Here is a 23,732-nt window from a genome sequence, read left to right on the forward strand (position 1 = left end):
AATTCTGGAATTTGAATTGAACGAAGCATGAAAAATGGAACGACATGAAAACAAATTGCTGCAGTCAATTTACTTTATTATTATTATTTTAATAAATTAACTTTTATTTTATAGATCAGTTATTATGAACAATTTTATAACAAACGTTATCATTTATCCAGTTTACTTAATATATCTAATATGTATATTTATTTATGTAGTTATATAATGTAATTTCCTTAAAATATTGTAAAATATTATGTATATAATTTATCAAATTTACTCAGTATAAATATACTTTATAAAATATAAATCTTCTTAATATGCATTATGAATGTTATCTTACGCACAACATATTAGATATTTCCAGTAACACACACACACACACACATTATTTTGTCATTGACTAATATATATATATATATGTAATATAATAAATTGACCTTCACTTTATAAAACACTTAATTTCCCACAATGGTCTAATTTACTCAATATATATTTATGTAAAAAAAGATTTTGGAAAAAAATCCAAGTCCAGGCACTCAATAGGATGCAAAAGTAAAAAAGCCTTTAATGGTTGGGCTAAAGCATTAAAACACCAACGCGTATCGGCCCATTGGCCTTCATCAGGGTGTTGGTGATTTATATATTTATGTAATTTACTCAATATATGTAACATCTAATTTGCTAAATATTTTATATTTATTAAATATATAAATTTTAAGTAATTTATTTATAAAAAAAATATATTTATATATTTATTTATTTATTTATTTATTTTTAATCTGAAAACAATGTTGGCCATTTTGTGGTGTTGATAGCTGTGTTAATTAATGACAATATTAAACTAAGTATCAATCAATCAATCAATCACCTTTATTTATATAGTGCTTTAAACAAAATACATTGCGCCAAAGCACTGAACAACATTCATTTGGAAAACAGTGTCTCAATAATGCAAAATGATAGTTAAAGGCAGTTCATCATTGAATTTAGTTATGTCATCTCTGTTCAGTTGAAATAGTGTCTGTTTTAATTTGCAATCAAGTCAATGATATCGCTGTAGATGAAGTGACCCCAACTAAGCAAGCCAGAGGCGACAGCGGCAAGGAACCGAAACTCCATCGGTGATAGAATGGAGAAAAAAACCTTGGGAGAAACCAGGCTCAGTTGGGGGGCCAGTTCTCCTCTGACCAGACGAAACCAGTAGTTCAATTCCAGGCTGCAGCAAAGTCAGATTGTGCAGAAGAATCATCTGTTTCCTGTGGTCTTGTCCTGGTGCTCCTCTGAGACAAGGTCTTTACAGGGGATCTGTATCTGGGGCTCTAGTTGTCCTGGTCTCCGCTGTCTTTCAGGGCAGTAGAGGTCCTTTCTAGGTGCTGATCCACCATCTGGTCTGGATACGTACTGGATCCGGGTGACTGCAGTGACCCTCTGATCTGGACACAGACTGGATCTGGTGGCCACGGTGACCTCGGAACAAGAGAGAAACAGACAAATATTAGCGTAGATGCCATTCTTCTAATGATGTAGAAAGTACGGTGTTATGTGAAGTGTTCCGGTTCCAGTTTACCTAATTAATGCAGCCTAAAAATCCTTTAACGGATTTAGATATTAAAAGCATATTAGTATGTTATGTGTATGCCAAGTTAAAGAGATGGGTCTTTAATCTAGATTTAAACTGCAAGAGTGTGTCTGCCTCCCGAACAATGTTAGGTAGGTTATTCCAGAGTTTAGGCGCCAAATAGGAAAAGGATCTGCCGCCCGCAGTTGATTTTGATATTCTAGGTATTATCAAATTGCCTGAGTTTTGAGAACGTAGCGGACGTAGAGGAGTATAATGTAAAAGGAGCTCATTCAAATACTGAGGTGCTAAACCATTCAGGGCTTTATAAGTAATAAGCAATATTTTAAAATCTATACGATGTTTGATAGGGAGCCAGTGCAGTGTGGACAGGACCGGGCTAATATGGTCATACTTCCTGGTTCTAGTAAGAACTCTTGCTGCTGCATTTTGGACTAGCTGTAGTTTGTTTACCAAGCGTGCAGAACAACCACCCAATAAAGCATTACAATAGTCTAACCTTGAAGTCATAAATGCATGGATTAACATTTCTGCATTTGACATTGAGAGCATAGGCCGTAATTTAGATATATTTTTGAGATGGAAAAATGCAGTTTTACAAATGCTAGAAACGTGGCTTTCTAAGGAAAGATTGCGATCAAGTATCACACCTAGGTTCCTAACTGATGACGAAGAATTGACAGAGCAACCATCGAGTCTTAGACAGTGTTCTAGGTTATTACAAGTAGAGTTTTTAGGCCCTATGATTAACACCTCTGTTTTTTCTGAATTTAGCAGTAAGAAATTACTCGTCATCCAATTTTTTATATCGACTATGCATTCCATTAGTTTTTCAAATTGGTGTGTTTCACCGGGCTGCGAGGAAATATAGAGCTGCGTATCATCAGCATAACAGTGAAAGCTAACACCATGTTTCCTGATGATATCTCCCAAGGGTAACATATAAAGCGTGAAGAGTAGCGGCCCTAGAACTGAGCCTTGAGGTACTCCATACTGCACTTGTGATCGATATGATACATCTTCATTCACTGCTACGAACTGATGGCGGTCATATAAGTACAGTGAAATATGCTGAATCATACACTACATATCAGGGAATAAATGAATAGTTAGTCAAAATGAATCATGTATTAATTTATGTTTTGTCAAAAAACATTTGGCGGCCTAATGAATTTCCTTTGTTGTTTGACTGTGTTGAATCTTTCTTTAACACTGCTCTTTCCATTTTTTGCCCATGCTGTGGCGTCAGCCATCTTGGATGAGGACTGCAGTCTAGAGTTGGCCTTCCTGCTGGACAGCTCTGAGACGGCCAAGGACCACCACCAGCAGGAGAAACAGTTCACTATGGACATTATAGAAGGCCTCCAGAGCATCCGTTTGGACACAAGTCGCAAACTCAGCTGGAGAGCGGCCCTGCTTCAGTACAGCAGCCACGTCATTATCGAGCAGACCCTTAAACAGTGGAGAGGCTCTGAGAGCTTCAAGAGCAGCATCGCACCGATGGCCTACATCGGCCACGGCACTTACACCACCTACGCCATCACCAACATGACCAAGATATTTGTGGAAGAATCGAGCCCAGAAAGCATCAAGATCGCCCTGCTCCTCACAGATGGGACTTTTCATCCCAGAAACCCTGATATCTTCTCCGCTATGGCTGACGCAAAGAACCAGGGCGTGAAGGTCTTCACGATTGGCATCACCCGTAGCGCCAATGACCCTGCCAACACAGCAAACCTGAGACTGCTGGCCAGTACACCAGCCAGCAAATTCCTCTATAATCTACAGGACACGAACGTCATGGAAAAAGTCATAATTCAGATTGTAAGTATGGTTTTGCCAATCACTCATTCTGTTCTCATACTGTATGCATAGACAGGCCCACACACATTTCTTGGAACTGCACTAATCATACTCATTCCAGCAACTTGAGTATATTTGTGTTCATTATTTTGGCTTCAGCTACCAATAAGGCTATATTCAGCTTCATTTATTACTGTTTAAATCCATTCAACAGATTTATCTGGTAACACTATATTTGAAGGTGTCCTTGTTAAACGTTACATTGTACTTTCTATTATGACAATAAATTATGCATAATTACATATATAACACTAAGCCAAACCCTAATCCTACCATATAGTTAGTTAATGCACACGGTAACAAGGACGCCTTAAAATAAAGTGTAGCAATTGTTTCCATAAAATGAGTTCAGGAAATACAAAAAGTCTCCTGATTCTGTCTGGGCTTGTTCAAGAGTGTTTTAAGAGTTACAAGCCACTAACACTTCTCCAACAGAGAAGAAGCCAGCTAACATAGTAGAGCTCTGTGTTCACATTTGGGCATCTATATAGATTTCCAGATTTCATTCCATTTCAATTCACAACGTTCCATTTTATTCCAGGATTTGACTTGATTTATCATACATTTTTGACACAGCCAATTAATGATATAAGCTTGAAAATGGTGTTTCCATTTTAGACTGATTCAAACGGTAGCTAACTGCTGAATTTCAACTTTTTTTCAAATTTTATTTATTTTTAGGATAGTAATATATTTTTGCACTGTATGTTTTTGATTCACTAAAAAGAATTAGTTCAAAAGAGTCATTTGGAATTCCAAGCAAGGTTCTAGTTCAAGGATTTGGTAAATTCACTCTAAATGCACATTCATGACTCAGTTCTTAAAATTCTAAAACTGACTAATTGTTATACTGTATACTGTTTCTATTAGTTTTACATTATTATTATTATTATTATTATTATTGGGTCCATTCAGATGATCCCTCAGACTTATACAAACATCTGAATCTTTTTGAATGATTGATTTAAATAACTGAGTTGACTCATAAGAGTTATTTGTTGTGCTGTGGATTGGTTCTGCTGTTTGATTCACTAAGAATCAAATCACTGATTCAAAAGAGTTATTCTTATGCTTTGCATTAAACGCTGACAGAGTAAACAGTTAATGTTGGGATTTAAAAAAATGACAAAAAGAAAATCAAAATTAATCATTGGAAAATCAGTTTTCTGGTCTTTAATTGCCCAGGTTTTTATGGTTGGACTTGCCATTTGGCCAGGCTGGGAGACCTGCTAAACCAATTTAAAGCAGACAAGACAAGCTAATCACATTTGACACTGTATTTAGAAAACACAGAAGATAAAATAATTATGTGCTGTGTTTTTTTTTTTTTTTTTTTTACCGTTTTGGGACAGCTAATGATTAGCCTTTCTACACTTCATTTACTATGACTAGAGTAAACACGTCCTGTTGTCGCTTATGCATGTGGTTTTATATATTCCATAAATCCTTTTTGTCATTCCTGCTGTTATACTGTTATTATACATCCTGCAGGTTTATTTTTTCCCCCTCATTTGTACAGTAACACTTTGATATAATTCCAATGTAAAGCAAGACTAGGCATGTTAAATGATACCGTTTCCTTCAATCACATTTGTTGTTCTGGGAGATTTGTATAATGTATGGCCTGATATTAACTGTTTGTACTGTTTACCCTAACCGCACAAATGAAAGGCTTGCCAAAGAGCAGCAATTATAATAAAGCAGCTAAAATTTGGACAGAATCTAATTTTTGTCCTGTTACTCTCTACACAGGCTCAGCTGGCAAACGATGGGGTAAGTAAATAATATTTAAAGTATTTTATGGTAATAGTTTAAAATGCTCTGTAAAAAAAAAAAAAAATTACGGTAAAATTTACGGTAAAAAGATGGCAGCTGTAGTTACTGGAATTTTACTGTAAACAAAAAATGGTAGCAACATTTTTTTTATGGTTTTAACAGTTAAATAACGTATATAACTGATATAATGTTAATATATCAACCTATTGAAGTACTGAAATCTGTTTTGTAGCTTGTACCTAGTAACACACTGATAACCACCAAATGCCGGTGATGATGAGAAAGTCACATGATGAACCAAAGCCCATCACAAGCAGCTTTTAAATAATAACATATATTGAAGTTGCACAGTGTCATTCACACAAACACTAAACACCACCATGGTAACACATATGAAACTTAAAGGGGTGGTTGATTGCGATTTCACTTTTTAACGTTAGTTGGTTTGCTAGTTGCTGTTTGAGCATAAGCAATATCTGCAAAGTTGTAGCGCTGAAAGTTCAATGCAAATGGACATATCATCTTTTAAAAGGTCTGTTACATCACAAACCCAGAAAAACCCGCCCCCAGGAACATGCAACAGAATGGGAAAAGGTTATACTGCTATAGAGAAGAGGAAGAGTAAACTAGGGATGCACGTAACAATCTGTGCATATAGGAATCGTGATTCTGTCTTCTAACGATTCTAATGGATTCACAAGTTTCAAAACAAATGTTCTACAGCAGAGGTTCTCAATCCTGTTTTCTTTGAGTCGCCCTGCTCTGAATTTCTCTCTCTCTCTCCCGCTCTCATTCAGATCAGCTCCTACAAACTGTTCCATTTATATACTTATTTTCACGAAACAATGAGAAGCGTTATACATGGATATACATGGGAGCATACTGTTGCGGTGATGTAAAGCTTTAATCTGAATTAAACCATATATTAAAAGCTAACAGAAGCAGTAGCATTTACAAACAACAGCATATCTAAAAGTATAAGACAAAAACAAACAGACATAACATTAAGTGCTGTGCTTGCACAGGTTCTGCACGACCCTCTTTATTAATATTCTCTACGTCTCAATCAGGCTGAAATTGATAAGCAATATAAAGGACTTTTCTGTTTACAATACAACCGGAGCACATTCTGAGCTTGAGTGTGGCAGGACTTCATAAAAACAGAAAATAAATCGAGGCATTTGTCAGAGAAGGGACAGATCGGTGTGGAATAAAGGTAAATTATGTGAAAAATATTATGTTTTTTTATTTATCAAAGCATGAACACATGTTAGACTGCACCCTTTAAAGCCTAGAAAAAACAACAACAACAAAAAAAACATCAAATTTGAAATGTAATGCATTGAATTGAGAATGTCAAATTTCACTGCATTCACTGTAAACTCTAGTCTTTTTCGCTTCCAAATACGGTATACTACCGTAAAATCACATGTAATGTCTAATACAGTTTTACACTGTATATAGTAGGGTAATTTACTACTAACCATTTAACAGGTTTTTACTGTAGCATTTTTACAGTCTTTTACCATTCAATTTACGGTCATTTTTTTACAGTGTGCACACACACAAACCATCTCTTCCCCATCTCTGCCTTATTGAAACAAAGCAAATAAAACTGGCTTTTCCATTTATTTACACTCTTTCCTCTATATTTAGTGTCCTCTGTCCCTGAAGTGTGCTTGCGAGAAGGGCGAGAGAGGACCCAGCGGCCCGGCGGTGAGTATTTTCACTTCTAAATTTCCTCCAACATGGGACGTGTTTCCACGCGACCCCACAGGCACATTTTTCTCCTTTTTTCTATTCCTAAGAGGTACGGATTCCGTTGAGGGATGAAGAGATTTTTGGATAACTGCTTCGCTTTGTAAAAGTTAGGATAATTATCGTCTTTCTCAGGAACCCTCAGGACCACCTTGGGCAAAACACAAAATAAGATTCCTCAAAAGAAGAATCCTTCTTGTTCAGACTGTTGAAAGTGAAGAGAATGTAATTGCATGTTTTGGCTGAAAATGCTTATAATGCTAACCTGAAATGTGTAGGAGGCAGGTTCATGTTAGAGTAAGTTATTTTGACAGACGCCTAACCCTTATTATCCAGGTGCTTTCTCCTCTCTGGATTCCACACATTCCCATGACTTTAAATGACAGGCCTCAGTAATTGTTCTCATTAGTTGAACCTCCTCTGGTCAGAACTTTTAGCACTGACCAGCTGCCAAGTGAACTCATAGCCTGTCCTTGGTCATTTGTAGTGCTGTTATATTGATTTTAAAGAATTGTTTCATTTGTATTGGTAAAAATAATAATAATAATGAACTCGACAACATTTTAAATCTTTTTTTCTTTATTAACATAATATTTAGTTTAAATTCCTAATAGGTGGTTTTGCCAGAATTCTTTTTTTTTTTTTTTTTTTAATATTGAAAATTAAAAACCAAAACTAAACATTTTGTCGTCTTCTTACCCTTATGTCATTCTGAACCTTTATGACTTTCTTTCTTCTGTGGAACATAGTTTGAAGAATGTTGATAACCGAATAGTTTTGGGTCCCATGTGTTTTGTCCATGAAATGGAAGTCAGTGTGACCAGAAACCTTTTGATAACAAACTTTTTTAAAACACAGTATCTACTTTTGAAGAAAGAAATGCATTCAGGTTTTCATTTCGGGGTGGACTATCCCTTTAAGTGCATGCACAACATTTTTGATTGGGTAGTTTTATGGGTCTAATGAACCCATCAGACATATGAGGTCATTCATTTTTCTATTGAGCAAACATTTTGGCTGGAGTTGACACAGCTTCTCACTTTCTCCTATCTCCCCTGCAGGGAAAGAAGGGTCGTCCAGGTGAGGATGGAGCCCCTGGGGTTAAAGGTCAAAAGGTCAGTATTTTGTTTTCAGTCCTGCTGTCTATCTGTCATTCTCTCTGCCTTGCGCTTGCTTCTGTGGATGCACTTCATAATTCTACTTTAGATTTCATAAACACTTTCTCATAATGAATTGTACAGAAATCAAGACTGACCAACTGTATTTTATAACCCTTTCTGAAAAACACTTGTTTTGTGCTCTTGTTAGGGTGAATCTGGTTTGAGTGGACTTCCTGGTCGTGAAGGAACAGAGGTGAGGGGCAAGGTCACAAAATCACTGCTTATTCGGGTAAAATGAAACAAGTATGTACAAAAAAACAAAACACAAAAACCACGGAAAAAAGGTTTAAAGGAAGTGATGTAATCATAAAGAAAATTGGAATCAGATCTTGTACACAACTCAATCTTAATTTTCTTAATTTTCAAAGAATTTATTTATAAATGTATGAAATTATTGTGAAAAATATATTTTTATTTTACATATGTTTATTTACATATATATACATATAAATTTACACATACATACACAAAAACACTACTTTATAGTGTATACTGTATACAATGTGTGTGTATGCATATGCATATTATTAATGATTCAAGTTCATTTATTTGCAAATGTGAACTAATTACACATTTGTACTAACTAATCATCAATTATTAAAGATGACCATGTTGGTTTTGATGTAATTTCCTGTTGTATGGTTTTCTGATGATGAAATTTTATTACATAACACTGACTTTGATTTGGACAAAATTCATTGTTATTTCAAAACATTAATTAGTATGTTTAAGTTATTTTTTAAGATTAGTTCAAACTATTTAAAAAAATAATAATTTACACCACACTTTTTTGAGACTTTAAGCCTAAAAAAACATTTAAATTAATATTAATTCACAAATTAAAATGTGTTTTCAAGAATTTGTGTATGAACTGCATTAAAAAAAGCAATAATTTAATAGATCCAGATTAGTGTCACATCATTGACCAATAAGTAAATATAAACATAAAAAATAAAAAAGAATAATACATACATAAATAATGTTTTCCTGTTTTGTTCCCAGGGGAAACCAGGCTACAATGGAGAGAAGGTACTAAACCCCTGCACTGATTTATAATATATTTATGTGGAGGCATATGAGACTGTCATGATTATGATTTTTTCTGACCATCTACAGGGTGAAAGAGGAGAATGTGGCACTCCAGGAATCAAAGGAGACCGAGTGCGTAACCCTTCAGAAGTTACAGTTTCTACACACTCCTCCAATATGTTGTGAACACAGTAATAGAGAATATGTTTCAAATGCTAAATGTGTTTATATTATACCATCTGACAGGGTCCTGAAGGTCCAGTTGGTACTCAAGGGGCCAGAGGTCTGCAGGTGGGTCTGATACATTTATTACATATCTATTTATTTAATAAAAATTATAACATCTGACTTTTTATTTAAACATATTATGTAATATGTTTAATCACATTGTTTATGGTTTACAGTTGATTTCTTTTAAAGCCATACTGTTGTTTAATGCCTTTAACCCTTAGAGTGTTGCAACAAAAATTGTTTTCAAATTTGTGATAAATTATTTGTGAAATTTAGTAGCAATTCTTGAGTGTATATTGTTTAAAAGTAAATCCTACACCAGATTATTTTTTTAGTGTGTAGTTGATTGACAGGTGAATAGGTGAGCATTTGTTTTTGAATATGCAAATGTGATTTGAGTGAGCCATTTACAGCTGTATTTAGCAATGACCGCTTGCATTTAGATCACCTGAGACAGAACTAAATCTGAGAGCTTATTTTCAAAAATGCTTGTTTCCAACACAAGATTAAAATAAATAAAAGGTAATAACGATGACATTTAATTTTTTTATATCATGTTTTTATCTCACAATTCAGACTTTTGTCTTGCAATTCTGAGAAAAAAGACAGAATTGACAGATGTAAATTCAGAATTGTAATACAAAAACAAAGAAATGTGATATAAATTGATTTGGAATTTTTATATTTCACAATTCTGATTATTTTTTTTTTTTCTCCGGATTTTGTGAGAGAAAAAAGAAAGTAAATTATATTAAAAGTATTTTATGGAAATAGTTTAAAATGTAAATTTTTTTTTAAATCAGTAACATTTACAGTAAAAAAAAATATATAAAAAATAAAAAACGGCAACTGTCGTTAAAGGTTTCAGTTACTCATTACATAATCTTTTACCCTGTGCTGGAAACTGGCTTCAATATATTTCAGGAGGTATATGTTAAAACACATGTTGAATTTCCCCCAACATATGATTAAACGTACATTTTCCTGTATTGTAAAGCAGCATAATGCTTTGGTGTCTACAGATAATGTCTTAGAGACTCATATGTTGATGATAGACACTGTAACACACTCTTTCATGTTTCCCCTGCAGGGTTTACCAGGACCACAGGGTGACATCGGACCAGAAGGCCCACAGGGAAAGAAGGTCTGTGGCTTATAATCACAAACCATTATCCTGAAAATGTCAGCTCATCATGTTTAACACGCACACCTGGAAAATTTCACTGTGTCCTGTGATTCCAGCATGCTATTGTGCATGAGAAACCCCATGCACTGGAAGCTTGTTTGTTTGATATAATCATTAGATAAAATCCATTAGAACATTCTGGCAAAAATGTATGAGAAATATTGATGCATTCACATTTCTTTAGAAGGAATAATCATTTAATTCCATTTCTGATTAAATGATGCACTCATTTACCATTTAACAGAAGAAAACATTATGTTTCTAGGCCTTGACAAGAACAGTATGATGTATGCATCCATTTACAATGCATCTGAGATTGTCTTACTTTTAGTCATATTATAAAGGAATAGTCCATCCAACAATTCATTTCTTTCATTATTTACTCCTCATGTTGTTCTAAACCCGTATGCTATTATTATAATTTTTCTGTGGAACACGAATATTTAAAAGTTAATAACACTTAATTTGTTTACAAACAGAAAGCTATAGACCTTAATCAGATTAGATGACATTGATTTTTACATGGATAACATAAGGCTGTGAGGGACATGTTTAGTCTTTCCAATGGCATCCACTGTATCAAGGTCCTCCAAGATGTTCTGTGGAGTTTTTATGTACTGAAAGATTTTTTCAGAAAGAAGTTTTATCAGCTGAGTAGTTAGTATGTTCTTAAACAATAGTACAATACATGAAAAACACAGTCCTTTTATTCCTAACAGCCTTGTTTGTATTCTTGTCAAAATTATTATATTGAAAATAGATGCAATTCTTTACAATTTTCTGTGTCTCCAGTACAAAGGGATCACAAACTGCATCCAGCGTGTTTTGACATGTTTTGGATTTCTTTAATAGAGATCTGCTGCTCTGCCAGTAGTCTCCCCTTGTTTAATTTAACTGCAGGAAGCATTCAGAGGTTCAGACAGCTCTGCAGATGTCCTCACTAATTAGGGATCCTTCTTCATACATGCACAGGTTCACAAAATGTCACAGCCCACCATGAAACAAATTTGTTTTGTACTTCCAGTTTATCATCTAAAAATAGATGATACCGTGATATAGCCATTATTATTAAAAACCTGAGGTTTAAAGTCAACCAGTGAGATGCTAGAGGGCTTGTTTGGTCACCAAATGGACTATGGGTGGTTTATTGAGATTATTGTCTTGGAAGCTAATAACAGTAGAAATGTGCATGATGGAAAAATTCTGTGCAAAATATTAATTCATGCACAGACATGCAGGTGACGTGAACTGAGAGAATTTCCAGCATGTGGAAAGGCAGCACATGAGAGCGAGCTGTAAATGTCATGAGCAGATTAACCTACTTGATTAAATTGGATTGTACTTTGTATTTTTTTTTAAACAGTACATTTCTTTATGGGTCAAGTCCTGGTTGAAAATGAAAGGAATAGTTCACCCAAGAATGAAAATTAGTTGAAAATGTACTCACACCCTCAGGCCATCTGAGATGTAGATGAGGTTTTTTCTTCTTCATGGGAACAGATTTGGAGAAATGTAGCATTATATCACTTCCTCACAAGTGGATCCTCTGCAGTGAATGGGTGCCGTCAGAATGAGAGTCCAAACAGCTGATAAAAAGATCACAATAATCCACACAAATACAGTCCATTAATTTACATCTTATGAAGTACAAGGCTGCTTGTTTGTAAAAAAGCTAATTCATCATTAAGACGATTTTACTTTAAACTGATACTTCTGGTCAAAATACAAGGCCATAATCCATAATAATACTTCTACAGATGGTGCAATGCTTCTTAAGCGCCCTAAATATGGACAGGCATCGTAAATAATTTAACGGTTCTGGTTCCGACTTTAATTCCCTGATTACAAACACTACTTTTAGTAGTTCTGAGATGCTATATATATATATTTATATAATGATTTATATTTTATTTATTCACTCTCATTGTTGTTCCAAACCTGTATGAATTTCTTCCTTCTCTTTAGCACAACATTTGGAAGAAGGATGATAAACAGTGACAGGTAGCCACTGACTTCTATAGTATGGGGGGAAAAAATACCACGGAAGTCAGTGGCTTTGGAAGTTTGAGAGTAAATAAATTATGACAAAATTTCTGGATGAATTTCTGGGTGAACTGTCCTTACAAATAAAAATTAGTGCTGTCAAACGATTAATCGCGATTAATCACAACCAAAATAAAAGTTTTCGAATGCATAATATATGTGTGTGCTCTGTGTAACTTTATATGTAAATACAAACACATACAGTTTATATCTTCAAAATTAATCGATTAATCGTTTGACAGCACTAAGATAATGACATACATGAGACCTTATTTCTCTCATTTCTCTTATGAATGTGATGTTTAATGAACTAGTTGTATCTAATCTGTATTTTTGCTGTTGTTTGTAATTAATCACAGGGTGAGCGCGGCTCTGCTGGTCCTCCTGGAATTCAGGGCGACAGTGGAATTGGTCTTCCTGGACCAAAGGTTAGCCGTTTTTACCTTTTGAATGCAAATCTCCAAATTCCAAATTCTGAAATTCTCCAAAATTGCAGAGACCAGCTAAACCATCATAACACCTTGGCTGAGACATAACTCCAACTCAGACCAGCAAACCACCTTAGGCTGGTTTAAGATGTTTTTTTTTTTTTTTGGGGGGGGGGGGGGGTTAGAAAATCACATCAAAAAAGTATCAAAAAGTAACCTTTGAGGAATGTCTCTCTATCATCATTGTATTGCATTGCATTACATGTTTTGAAAATACAAAGCTTTAAAACTAAGCATTTAAATATCATCTTACAAATACATATTATTGGGAGATACAGAGTGAAAAACTATATTTACAGCATATGCTTTTTATGCAAGTACAGTATTCTCTTATGCTGTTATAAAGATATCATTACATTTCAAGCCATAATAATTTAATTTTACTTATAAATGGCCTTATGAATATCAGCATCTTCTCCAATGTGATTTTTTTTACTCAAAAGGTGATTTTCATTGTGCTTTTTTTGTAGATGTCATGGATGGTTATGATTGTGGATTCTCAGATATTCTAGATTTTTTTTTTGCTATAGTATTTCTTACTTTTTCTCCTGAGTTGTTCACGTCTTTGATCCGTCTGCAGGGAGATATGGGATTTCAGGGAAGACCAGGTCCTCCTGGTCCGCAAGGCATAGGCGAGCCAGGTCTGCCTGTAAGTACAGAAGCAGTACTTCCACAACGGTTTACTAATCAACACATACTGAATTTACACCCATAGATTTGACTATATGACGTTCACTCACATTTCTTCAACAAATCAGGGGCCTCAAGGGCCACAGGGGGTTCAAGGAGAGAAAGGACCAATAGGAGAGGGCTTTCCAGGTCCAAAGGTAAGGTTAGCCCCCCCCCCCCCCCCCCCCCCCCCCACCCAAAAAAAACCTTATTCTCACTAATGTCTCTATGCTCTTTAATCTACTTGGAGATTTGTAGCAGCCAAAGGCAATCTGAGAAGATCTACAAATGCATTAAAGACTCGTCATTTTTATAATACCTCATTAGAGGCTTAAAGTTCCCTGGTAAATCCTCATTTCAAAACCCAAGGCTATTAATTATTGTATGTTCCAGATAAATTAGCCGAGCATTACCAGCCTGAGGATGCAAGACATAATTTAATGGATCTGTTTTCTAACTAGGTCTACATCAAAGCCAGAACTGTGTATAAAATGCTACTGTAAACTAATAATGCAGCAAAGAAATGTGATTCATGTCAAGAACCTCAGTTCTTTGAAAACCTCCACACAGTAGCTAAGCTAAATTATATCTCAATATTTTTCAGATTTATGATGATATTCAGTATTCATGAAGATGCAATTCAAGTTTTGAAACAATTTGAAGTGAATGAAGTAAGGGGCATTGGTTGGATGTTTAATAAATTTTTTGACCCATATTTCCAGAGAAATAGATGTATTGCTTTGGATTCATACATGCTCTAGATATATCAAATGTTTTGTGAATATTATCATAAATCTTTATAATATTGCTTTATCTTTAAGGGAATTATTGCGGAAATGAAAACACATTTAATCAAGCCATCTTGCATTTGTCATTAGTAAGCATATACTTACATGTTGACTTTTCTAATCAATGCTATTTCATCAGTTTATATTCTGCTAATATTTACAAATTAAATACATTTGACAATAAGAAATGTGTTATCATTAGCTTCAACAACCATTAAAAATAGTTTACAGTAACTGAAATGGATCTGAAATAAAATAAAAAAAACAACTAAACTAAATAATCATATTTTATATATATTTAAAAAAATATTTTCTCTACATGGAAATATGAAAAGAAACTAATAAAAATGATAAAAACAAATAGAAAAAAAACAAGTTTAGACTAAAAATCTAAAAATAAAAGTTAATTTATAATATTAAATGGAAGTTATTGAAAATTACTAAAGCTAAATAAAAATGTACAAATAAATAGAATGCATTTAGAGACAATAATATAAAAAAATAAAACTAGAAATTAATTGCAGGAGAAGGTTTTAATTTAATAACTGTTAATTAAGTGGTGTTTGAAATTACACAATAGAATAAAACCAAAATAAATAAAAAATCTTGGATTAGCTCTAATTTAATCGTTATCGGTGCAAACGACCATCACACAAACTGAGCCACTGTGAATAAACAACAATTAGTGCTCCCTGAGGGATTACACTGTATTATCATCATTCAGAAAAACAGGTGTTTTCTAAATCCGCAGATGAAGAAACAATACATGCAATGCAGTAAATGCACCCGAATGGCAGAGAAAGGGAGGCTAGCATTTCAGAGAAACTGGGCTGATGACACCTCTTTTGTTTGACAGGGGGACCGGGGTCTGGAGGGGCCAAAGGGACCAAGAGGACAGCCGGGCACTGGAATCAAAGGCAGTAAGGTGGGCTGTAAATATATCAGCCCATGAATGGGATTTACACAACCACACCATCTACAACACACAAAAGGCTTAATGAAGTATGCAAACTGGCCTTAAGTTCCCATTTAAACACCAGGGACTTGTGGGAGGGTAATAAAGAGTAAGAAAGAGCAGATGGGAGGGCGGCGCAGCTCAGCTTACTGTGGGAAAAGATGAGTTCTGCTTACCTGCTAATATTGAATAAAACACCATTCATTTCTTATGCTCAAAATAGTCCCTAAATTCAATCTCAGGATTTTAGAGATGTATTACTCTATCTGAAACGGACTCATGTCTCTGTGTCTTCAGGGAGAACTTGGGGCTCCAGGTTTACCAGGACCGATTGGACTCCCAGGGCTTGGCATTCAGGGAGAAAAGGTGATACGATCCGATCCTTGACTTATTTGTTCTCAGCTGTTCTTGACTTGTTTACAGGGTCCAATAAATTTAGAAAATGAACATGAATGGACATGCATTATTTCATAAAATAGATCGAGTTGTGCTCACCCGTATGAAAAATCAGTTTATTCGAGTGTGTTATTAGTATACTTCTTTTAAACTAAAAAATAGGAAAGTATGATTTTAGTTTACTTTTTATGTACTTCTCAGAAATGGGTTTTATGTACTCCTCAGAAATATACTTAAAATTACATTCAAGTATACTTTACTTACACTTACAAATAGTCTAAATATATTTGCGCTATACTCCTAAAATCCGTGTTTCCATTATTATACAGTAGAGGGCGCAAGTACACATCTTCTGCACAATTTCCAAAAAAAATACAATTGAAGAAGAAAAAAGAAACAACAGATACTAACACATGTAATCTAACATGATCATCTGACATGAAACAGCATCAAAACTGTTAAGGAATAAAATGTTGACTGATGAAGAGGTAATAATTACAGTCAAGTTTTGGGGTGTTGATCGACTCCATCTATGTCCTGATTTTCATTCTGAATCCAATTCATAGTCTTTTTTCAGCTTTTTGTTCAACATTTTATTTCTTGATTTTTTATGAAACTTGCCCACATTAAAGTGTTTAAAAAATAATGCATGAAGCTACAATACATTTTTTTTTTTGTTTATAAGCAGATACCCTGTTGTTTCTTTGGATGTTTTGTATTTTCAGATATTCATACAACAAATACAAATTAAACCTAAATATGGACACAGTAGTATACTTAAAGTATGATGTAATGTTCACTAAAGAAAACTTATGAGTATACTTGCAGTATAAAACTACTAGACTAGTAGTTTACTGAGACTATACTTCAAAGTGTACAAAGTATTTAATAAGTAAACTATCAGTTTACCTATAAGTTCACTTTTAGTATAATTGCAGTAGAAACTACCAACATAGAGGTAAACTAGTTGTATGTAAAAATGTTTGCTACTGTTATACTTAAAAGGATACTTTTATATACTACAAAGTGGGCCAATTTAGTCCCAAAAAGTATTGAAACAGTACACTTACAAGTATACTACTAGAACACAGATATTTGGATACTTGCTACAAAAAGTATACTTAAAAATATATTTGAAATTTACTTAAAGCTGCAGTAGGGAACTTTTGACGCTCTAGCGGTTAATAAACAGAACTGCTTGTGTCTTGCGGAAGAACAACGTAGCCGGAACTACTTCTCTCTGTTTATGTCTATGAAGAATCACAAAGGTACTGGGTTACTCCGCCACGGTACCCCCGAAGCAATCTAAAATAGTCAGAATATAAACACTTATTATAGGTGCACCCTAGTGATTCAGGACAAGCCAAAAACACGGTTTGGAAAATGGATTCATGGTGTACTCGCTTATTATATACATTTTTCTACATTTTGAACACAAACAAAGTTACGGACCACAGCTCTGATTGGTTATTTTTTACCGGGAGCGATGGAGTTTCTGCAAATGGCAATAGGACCACTGGGAGGAGCCAGAGGAGATTGATTTTTTCACAGATTATCTGTCTCATATTCTACTGTCTGAACATAATGACAGGTTTAATAAATATGTAAAAAAAAAAATTTTTTTACAAAAGTTCCCTACAGCACCTTTAAGTATACTTAGTAAAATAAACTTGAAGTATACTACTTTTTGGTAAGGGCAGTTAAACTGCACCTTGTCATAACAAACAGACAGATGAATAGTCACATGATCCTTCAGAAATCATTCTAACATGCTAATTTAAGAAACATTTCTTATTGTTGTCATTTAAGTCAAAAACTGATACACTGCCATTCAAATGTTTGGTTTAAGTAATATTAAAAAATATTAATAAACAAAAATTAAACTGAGTGAAAGTGACTTTCACTTTCAACTTTTATAATATTATAAAATACGTCTTATTCAAATAAATTCTGTACTTATTAACTTTATCAAATAATCCTTTAAAAAATGTATTACGGATTCCACAAAAAAGGAACCAGCAAAACTGGTGTTGTTGATATTGATAATAATAATAATAATAACTTTTATTAATTTTTGAGCATCAGTAATATTAATCAATAATAACTAAGCAGCAAATCAGCATATTCAGTGATTTCTGAAGGATCATGTGACACTGAAGACGAAAGTAATAATGCTGAAAATTCAGCTTTGCACAACAGGAATAAATTACTTTTAAAAGTATATTAAAATAGAAAACATTGTAATAATTTTAATAATATTTCAAAACACTGCTAAATATTTACTGTGTTTTTGATTAAATAATTTAGCCTTTGTGATTATAAGAGATGTCTTAAAGAAAAATAACTTCTAAACATTTGATTTCCTATGTTTTTTAAATGCAGTAAACATAATAATTTAAATGCAATGCTATGTTTATTATTTATATCATTATTATTAGTGATCTTTTATGTTGTGTTTTCTAATGCAATGTTTCTCAATATCAGGGTGTTGAGGGTCCGAGAGGTCCTCCAGGAGGAAGAGGGCCACCTGGAGAGGGTTTCCCTGGTCCCAAGGTTGGTTCTGATAAAGATTATAATTAATGGAAAGCTGTCAAAGGAAGCATAAAAATGTGTTTTTGGCTTAATCTTTTGATTATTTTCCATTTTGTTCTCTAGGGAGAACAAGGTTTACCAGGAGAGATGGGAACACCGGGAGAGAGAGGGCAGGGCGAACCTGGACCAAAGGTTTGTGTTCTTAAACCCGGGGTGGTGTATGGGACATTTGGGATGGAAGCTAGTTTTCTGACTATGATGAAGACTTTACAAATGGCACTTAGTACTGATATTATTTCTTCAGGGTGACCCTGGTGCCTCAGGACTGGCTGGTGTACCTGGACTTCCTGGCGAGGATGGAGCTCCAGGACAAAAGGTAACTCCGCTTTCTGATGTTGGGACTGGTGTGAAGTCATCTAACGTGACTGAGATTAGATAAGGCTCTAGGCAAATAGGCAAGTTAAAGAGATACTCCACCCCAAAATGAAAATTTTGTCATTAATCACTTTCTCTCAAAAAAATCTTTTGAAAGTTTGTCTTCGGAACACAATTTAAGATATTTTAGATGAAACCCAGGAGGCTTGAGACTGTCCCAAAGACTGCCAAGTAAATAACAGTGTCAAGGTCCATCAGACCTCAGAATAGTCCATCTGTCGTCAGTGGTTCAGCCGTAACGTTATGAAGCAACGAGATCACTTTTAATACGCAAATTTAAAATAAAAAGACTTTATTCAAAAAATCCTTTGTCAACAGTCTCCTCTGTGTCTCTCCACATCACTCAAACTGCCTGCGCACTTCTGTGTCAGCCGCGTCACAAAGATGCACTGTTTCTGTGTGTATTTACTCTTTGTTTTGAAAGAAAACAGTGCATCCTTGTGGCACGGCTGACAAAGAAGAGCATACGCAGCATATGGTGATATGGAGAGACACAGAGGAGACTGTTGACAAAGGAATTGTTGAATAAAGTTGTTGTTTATTTAATCGCGTACAGAAAGTATTATCGACACTTCATAATGTAATTGTTGAATCACTGAAGGCTGATGGACAATTCTGACGATGCTTTTCATACTTTTCTGGACCTTGACACTGTTATTTACTCGGCAGTCTATGGGACAGTAAAAAGCCTCCCGGTTTTCATCCAAAATATCTTAAAGGGGGGTGAAATGCTCGTTTTCACTCAATATCATGTTAATCTTGAGTACCTATAGAGTAGTACTGCATCCTTCATAACTCCAAAAAGTATTTAGTTTTATTATATTCATAAGAGAAAGATAGTCTTTACCGATTTTTCCCAGAAAAACACGAGCGCCTGGAGGCGTGACGTGTGGGCGGAGCTAAAGAATCACGAGCGCCAGTAGGCTTTTGCGTTGAGAGCATCTGGAAGCTGTGACATTACTGTGAGGGAAAAACCATCATCCAAAACAAACCATGGCTAACAGTCAGATTCAGCCGTTTATTTATGATCCAGAATCAGATCCAGAGGCTGAAACTGAACGAGAGCAGCAGCAGCAAGGACTCGCTCCGAGCGGGACTCGAACCCGGGTCTCCGGCATGGGAGGGGACGCATTAACAAGGAGGCAGAGATATTTTAAGCAGTTTTACTCATCGCCTGCGGTTCCAACACACGATCGTGACCCTTTTTCGTTGGGATTGCATCATCCTTAAGAAATAAACGATACGCAAATCCGTCGTCAAACTGGGCTTTGTTTGTAAAACAAGCATTTTAGAAATGCAGGGAACAAACACAAACACTTGCACAACTCCATTGATGCTCTGTAAAAATAAACTCCATCCACTGGTCCCTTAATGCTGTTTTTTCTTTGGTAATCTGTGCAGGGTTGTCTTGGCCTGGCAACCAAAAACACACTCCTTTTGTTACATTTTGCGACGCTCTCGCTCTGATCAGGCTGTGCTCAGCCTCTCAGTGCTCTGCTATACGGGAGCGCGCGCTCTTCCGGGAGAAGTGCCTTAGGACCCATATAAGGAAATTCCGCTCCATCTAACGTCACACAGAGCCATACTCGAAAAAACTTTCCGAAACTTGTGACAAACCGGAAGGAGTATTTTTGGAACATAAATACTCCTTCAAACGTACAACTTATCCCAACTTGTCCCCCCCCCCCCCCCTTTAAATTGTGTTCCTGAAGATGAACGAAGCTTTTACAGGATTGAAACAACATGAGAGTAAGTGATTACTAACAAAATGTTCATTTTGGGCTGGAGCATCCCTTTAAGTGGATATTACTGTAAATGCATTGTGTTTCTCTTCATCAGGGTGAAGCTGGGGCGACAGGTTTGAGGGGATCTGAGGGGGCTCCGGGGATTGGCACTCAAGGAGAGAAGGTACAGATTTTCTTCCTGTATGAGTATATTGTTAATCTGGTGGATGTCAAAAAAGACTCAAGTATCATTATCTACAGTATATGTTGACTGATATTCTGAGTTCTAATCTTTATAGGGAGATCAAGGCCAGCGTGGCATTCGAGGGTTGTCAGGTCCTCCTGGCATAAGTGGCCCATCGGGACCAAAGGTGAGAATAACTAAAGAAATGGAGCACAACATTGGTTCTGGAAGTATTTTAACGTTTTCTCCATTACAAAATGTTTTAAATAACAAGTTAAATGACTATGCTGTGAAAATAGTATGTAGGCCTAAATGATTTAATAGAAACAAATGTTCTTACAGTAAAATTATCGATTTATAATCATTTACATTTACATTTATGCATCTATCCAAAGCAATTTACAGTGCATTCAGGCTATAATTATTATAATTATTTTTTTAATTTTACCAGCATGTGGATTCTCTGGGAACTGGGAATCACTGAGCATTAGTATTAAATACAGTATATTTAATAATATATTACACACTACTGTTCAGAAGTTTGGGGTCAGTAAGGCTGCGTGTCCACCAAAAGTGTTTTTTCCCATGGTTGGTGTATTTTTTTAACTGAGACCCTGGACCATAAAAGCAGTCTTAAGTCACTGGGGTATATCTGTAGCAATAGTCAAAAATACATTGTATGGGTAAAAATTGTAGTTTTTTCTTTTATGACAAAAATCTTTCATCCATCCAGATCATGTTCCATTAAAATATTCATAAATTTCCTACTGTAAATATATAAAAACTTAATTTTTAATTATTATGCATTACTAAGAACTTTATTTGGACCATGCTTATTTTTTTAAGAAATTACTTTTATTCAGCAAGAACACATTAAATTAATAAAAAGTGACAGTAAAAGCTATATATATATATATATATATATATATATATATATATATATATATATATATATATATAGATTTGTTTTATTTATTTTTTAACTCCAAGCTTACCAAACCACTCATTGTTTGAAGTAGCAGTGCAAGAAATGCCTGTGGTTTCTCTCTCACATAGTTTTAGCAGTAATGCAGTTACATCACTGGAACATTACACTGTTGTTTTTTAGGGAGAGCCAGGTACGCCAGGACGGCTGGGCATGCCGGGATTACCTGGACGAGCTCTTGCAGGATCAAAGGTAACAATGCTAAGCTACTACAACTGTGCCATCCCCTGCAGGCTGGGAGATGTCTTCCACTAATGGCCCACTGCCAACACTATAATCATACCGTTTCTATTTCACATTCATCAATAACACAGAGAAGTAATGTCATGACCTCATCTTCTCGTGTCTTCAGGGTGATGTGGGTCCCGCTGGTCCTCCCGGACCGATTGGAGAGACTGGTTACGGTTTGCCTGGGCCAAAGGTGGGTGGGACTCTTTAACCTGTCGAACATTGAAGAAAAGAGTTAAAGGAATAAGAGAGTTTGATTGAGCAATATGTTTATAACGGATCAAAAGTGTTGTGTAATGATTGTGAAAGAAAAAGAAAATGTAAAGAGATTTTGACTAATCTAATCATAAATCAGCTCTATATAGCTTTTTTCTTACTGGTCAAAACTATGGAATAATATTGAGGTTTTTTTTAAACATGTTTTTGAAAGAAATGTATTTATAAAGAGACATTTTGTTAATGCTAATTATGAAACAGCAAACATTTTATATAGACAATTGGAATAATTTTATTGTTTTTATACTCACCAAGGCAACATTTATTTGATAAGAAAATAATAATTATAATAATAAATGTAAAATATTACAATAAAAAAAACTGTTTTCTATTAGAATATATTTTAAAATGTAATTTATTCTTGTGATGCAAAGCTTAATTTTTTTCCAGTCTGTCACATGATCCTTCAGAAATCATTTTAATATGCTGATTTGCTGCTCAATTATTAATAAATATTATGAATGCTTAAATATTAATAAAGTTTCTTAGTATTATAAGTGTTTTGCTGCTTTCTTTTCTTTTAATATGCTTTAAATTATAATAATATTTCACAATATTACTGTGTTTACTGTATTTTTGATTTTTAAAAAATGGAACCTTGAGCAAACACTCCTTTTAAAAACATATCTATTCCAAACATTTAACCAGTAAATATGAAGTGGTATTCCTTCCTTATCACATTTAGGGTGATCGAGGTAACCCAGGACCGTCTGGACCATTTGGGCCTAAAGGTGAAGGATTTCCTGGTCCAGTGGTAAGCAACTTCTTACAAATACCTATTTCCATAAAACGTCACTGCATGCCCATATACTTCACTTAACACTTTTTTATCACAGTTCCCATCAATTAGGTTTGTTGCTGGCTATGTGAGCATGTGTGTTTATTTTACACAGGGTCAGCCTGGTTTACCAGGAGCACCGGGTGAGCCCGGCCCTGAAGGCATTGGTGTTCCTGGACCAAAGGTGAAGTTTCCACTTCATTTATTCATGATCATATAAAAGGGTCAATTGTGGCTTTCAGAAATGTTAAGCAATTTCAACTTCATTAAATATGGCATGATTATTTACACAACGTCTACACAATTATCAACATAGAAATGAACAGAATGGAAATATAGAGCTTAAGTTAGTCATTGCTCTGTGAGGGACTTAAGTTAATTGTGTATTACTTGTTTTAACTATCCTTTGAAATGCTAATATTTTCACACTGATTTCTGTATATGTATCAATGATCAATTGCTTCAGAGATTGTAGCATAAAAAAACAAAAAAACAAATATATAGAACTTTACTATTGTGACCTTTGTATAGAGTTCAGTGTGTTTAATCATCTGTGACCCTGGAGCACAAAACCAGTCACAAGTAGCACAGATATATTTGTAACAATAGCCCAAAATACATTGTATGGGTCAGAATTTTTATGCCAAAAATTATTAGGATATTAAGTAAAGATCATGTTTTGTT

The 23,732-nt window shown here is 34.8% G+C and overlaps 1 protein-coding gene across 2 annotated transcripts in view; it reads left to right on the forward strand.

Annotated features, from left to right (window-relative positions):
- LOC113108273 (collagen alpha-1(XXVIII) chain-like) overlaps positions 1–23,732 on the forward strand; it is a 41,726-nt gene that overhangs the window by 10,065 nt on the left and 7,929 nt on the right. For both annotated transcript variants that reach the window (XM_026271202.1, XM_026271203.1), the window contains 23 exons: positions 2,814–3,388; positions 5,180–5,200; positions 6,860–6,919; positions 8,023–8,076; positions 8,270–8,314; positions 9,124–9,150; positions 9,238–9,282; positions 9,397–9,441; positions 10,472–10,525; positions 12,970–13,038; positions 13,679–13,747; positions 13,857–13,925; positions 15,412–15,480; positions 15,808–15,876; positions 18,391–18,459; positions 18,562–18,630; positions 18,743–18,814; positions 20,713–20,781; positions 20,897–20,968; positions 21,890–21,958; positions 22,119–22,187; positions 22,956–23,024; positions 23,164–23,232. In XM_026271202.1, coding sequence (XP_026126987.1) covers positions 2,814–3,388; positions 5,180–5,200; positions 6,860–6,919; positions 8,023–8,076; positions 8,270–8,314; positions 9,124–9,150; positions 9,238–9,282; positions 9,397–9,441; positions 10,472–10,525; positions 12,970–13,038; positions 13,679–13,747; positions 13,857–13,925; positions 15,412–15,480; positions 15,808–15,876; positions 18,391–18,459; positions 18,562–18,630; positions 18,743–18,814; positions 20,713–20,781; positions 20,897–20,968; positions 21,890–21,958; positions 22,119–22,187; positions 22,956–23,024; positions 23,164–23,232 — 1,898 coding nt within the window. The remainder of the gene's footprint in view (positions 1–2,813; positions 3,389–5,179; positions 5,201–6,859; positions 6,920–8,022; positions 8,077–8,269; positions 8,315–9,123; positions 9,151–9,237; positions 9,283–9,396; positions 9,442–10,471; positions 10,526–12,969; positions 13,039–13,678; positions 13,748–13,856; positions 13,926–15,411; positions 15,481–15,807; positions 15,877–18,390; positions 18,460–18,561; positions 18,631–18,742; positions 18,815–20,712; positions 20,782–20,896; positions 20,969–21,889; positions 21,959–22,118; positions 22,188–22,955; positions 23,025–23,163; positions 23,233–23,732) is intronic.

Source organism: Carassius auratus, chromosome 9 (assembly GCF_003368295.1).
Source record: "Carassius auratus strain Wakin chromosome 9, ASM336829v1, whole genome shotgun sequence".
NCBI lineage: Eukaryota > Metazoa > Chordata > Actinopteri > Cypriniformes > Cyprinidae > Carassius > Carassius auratus.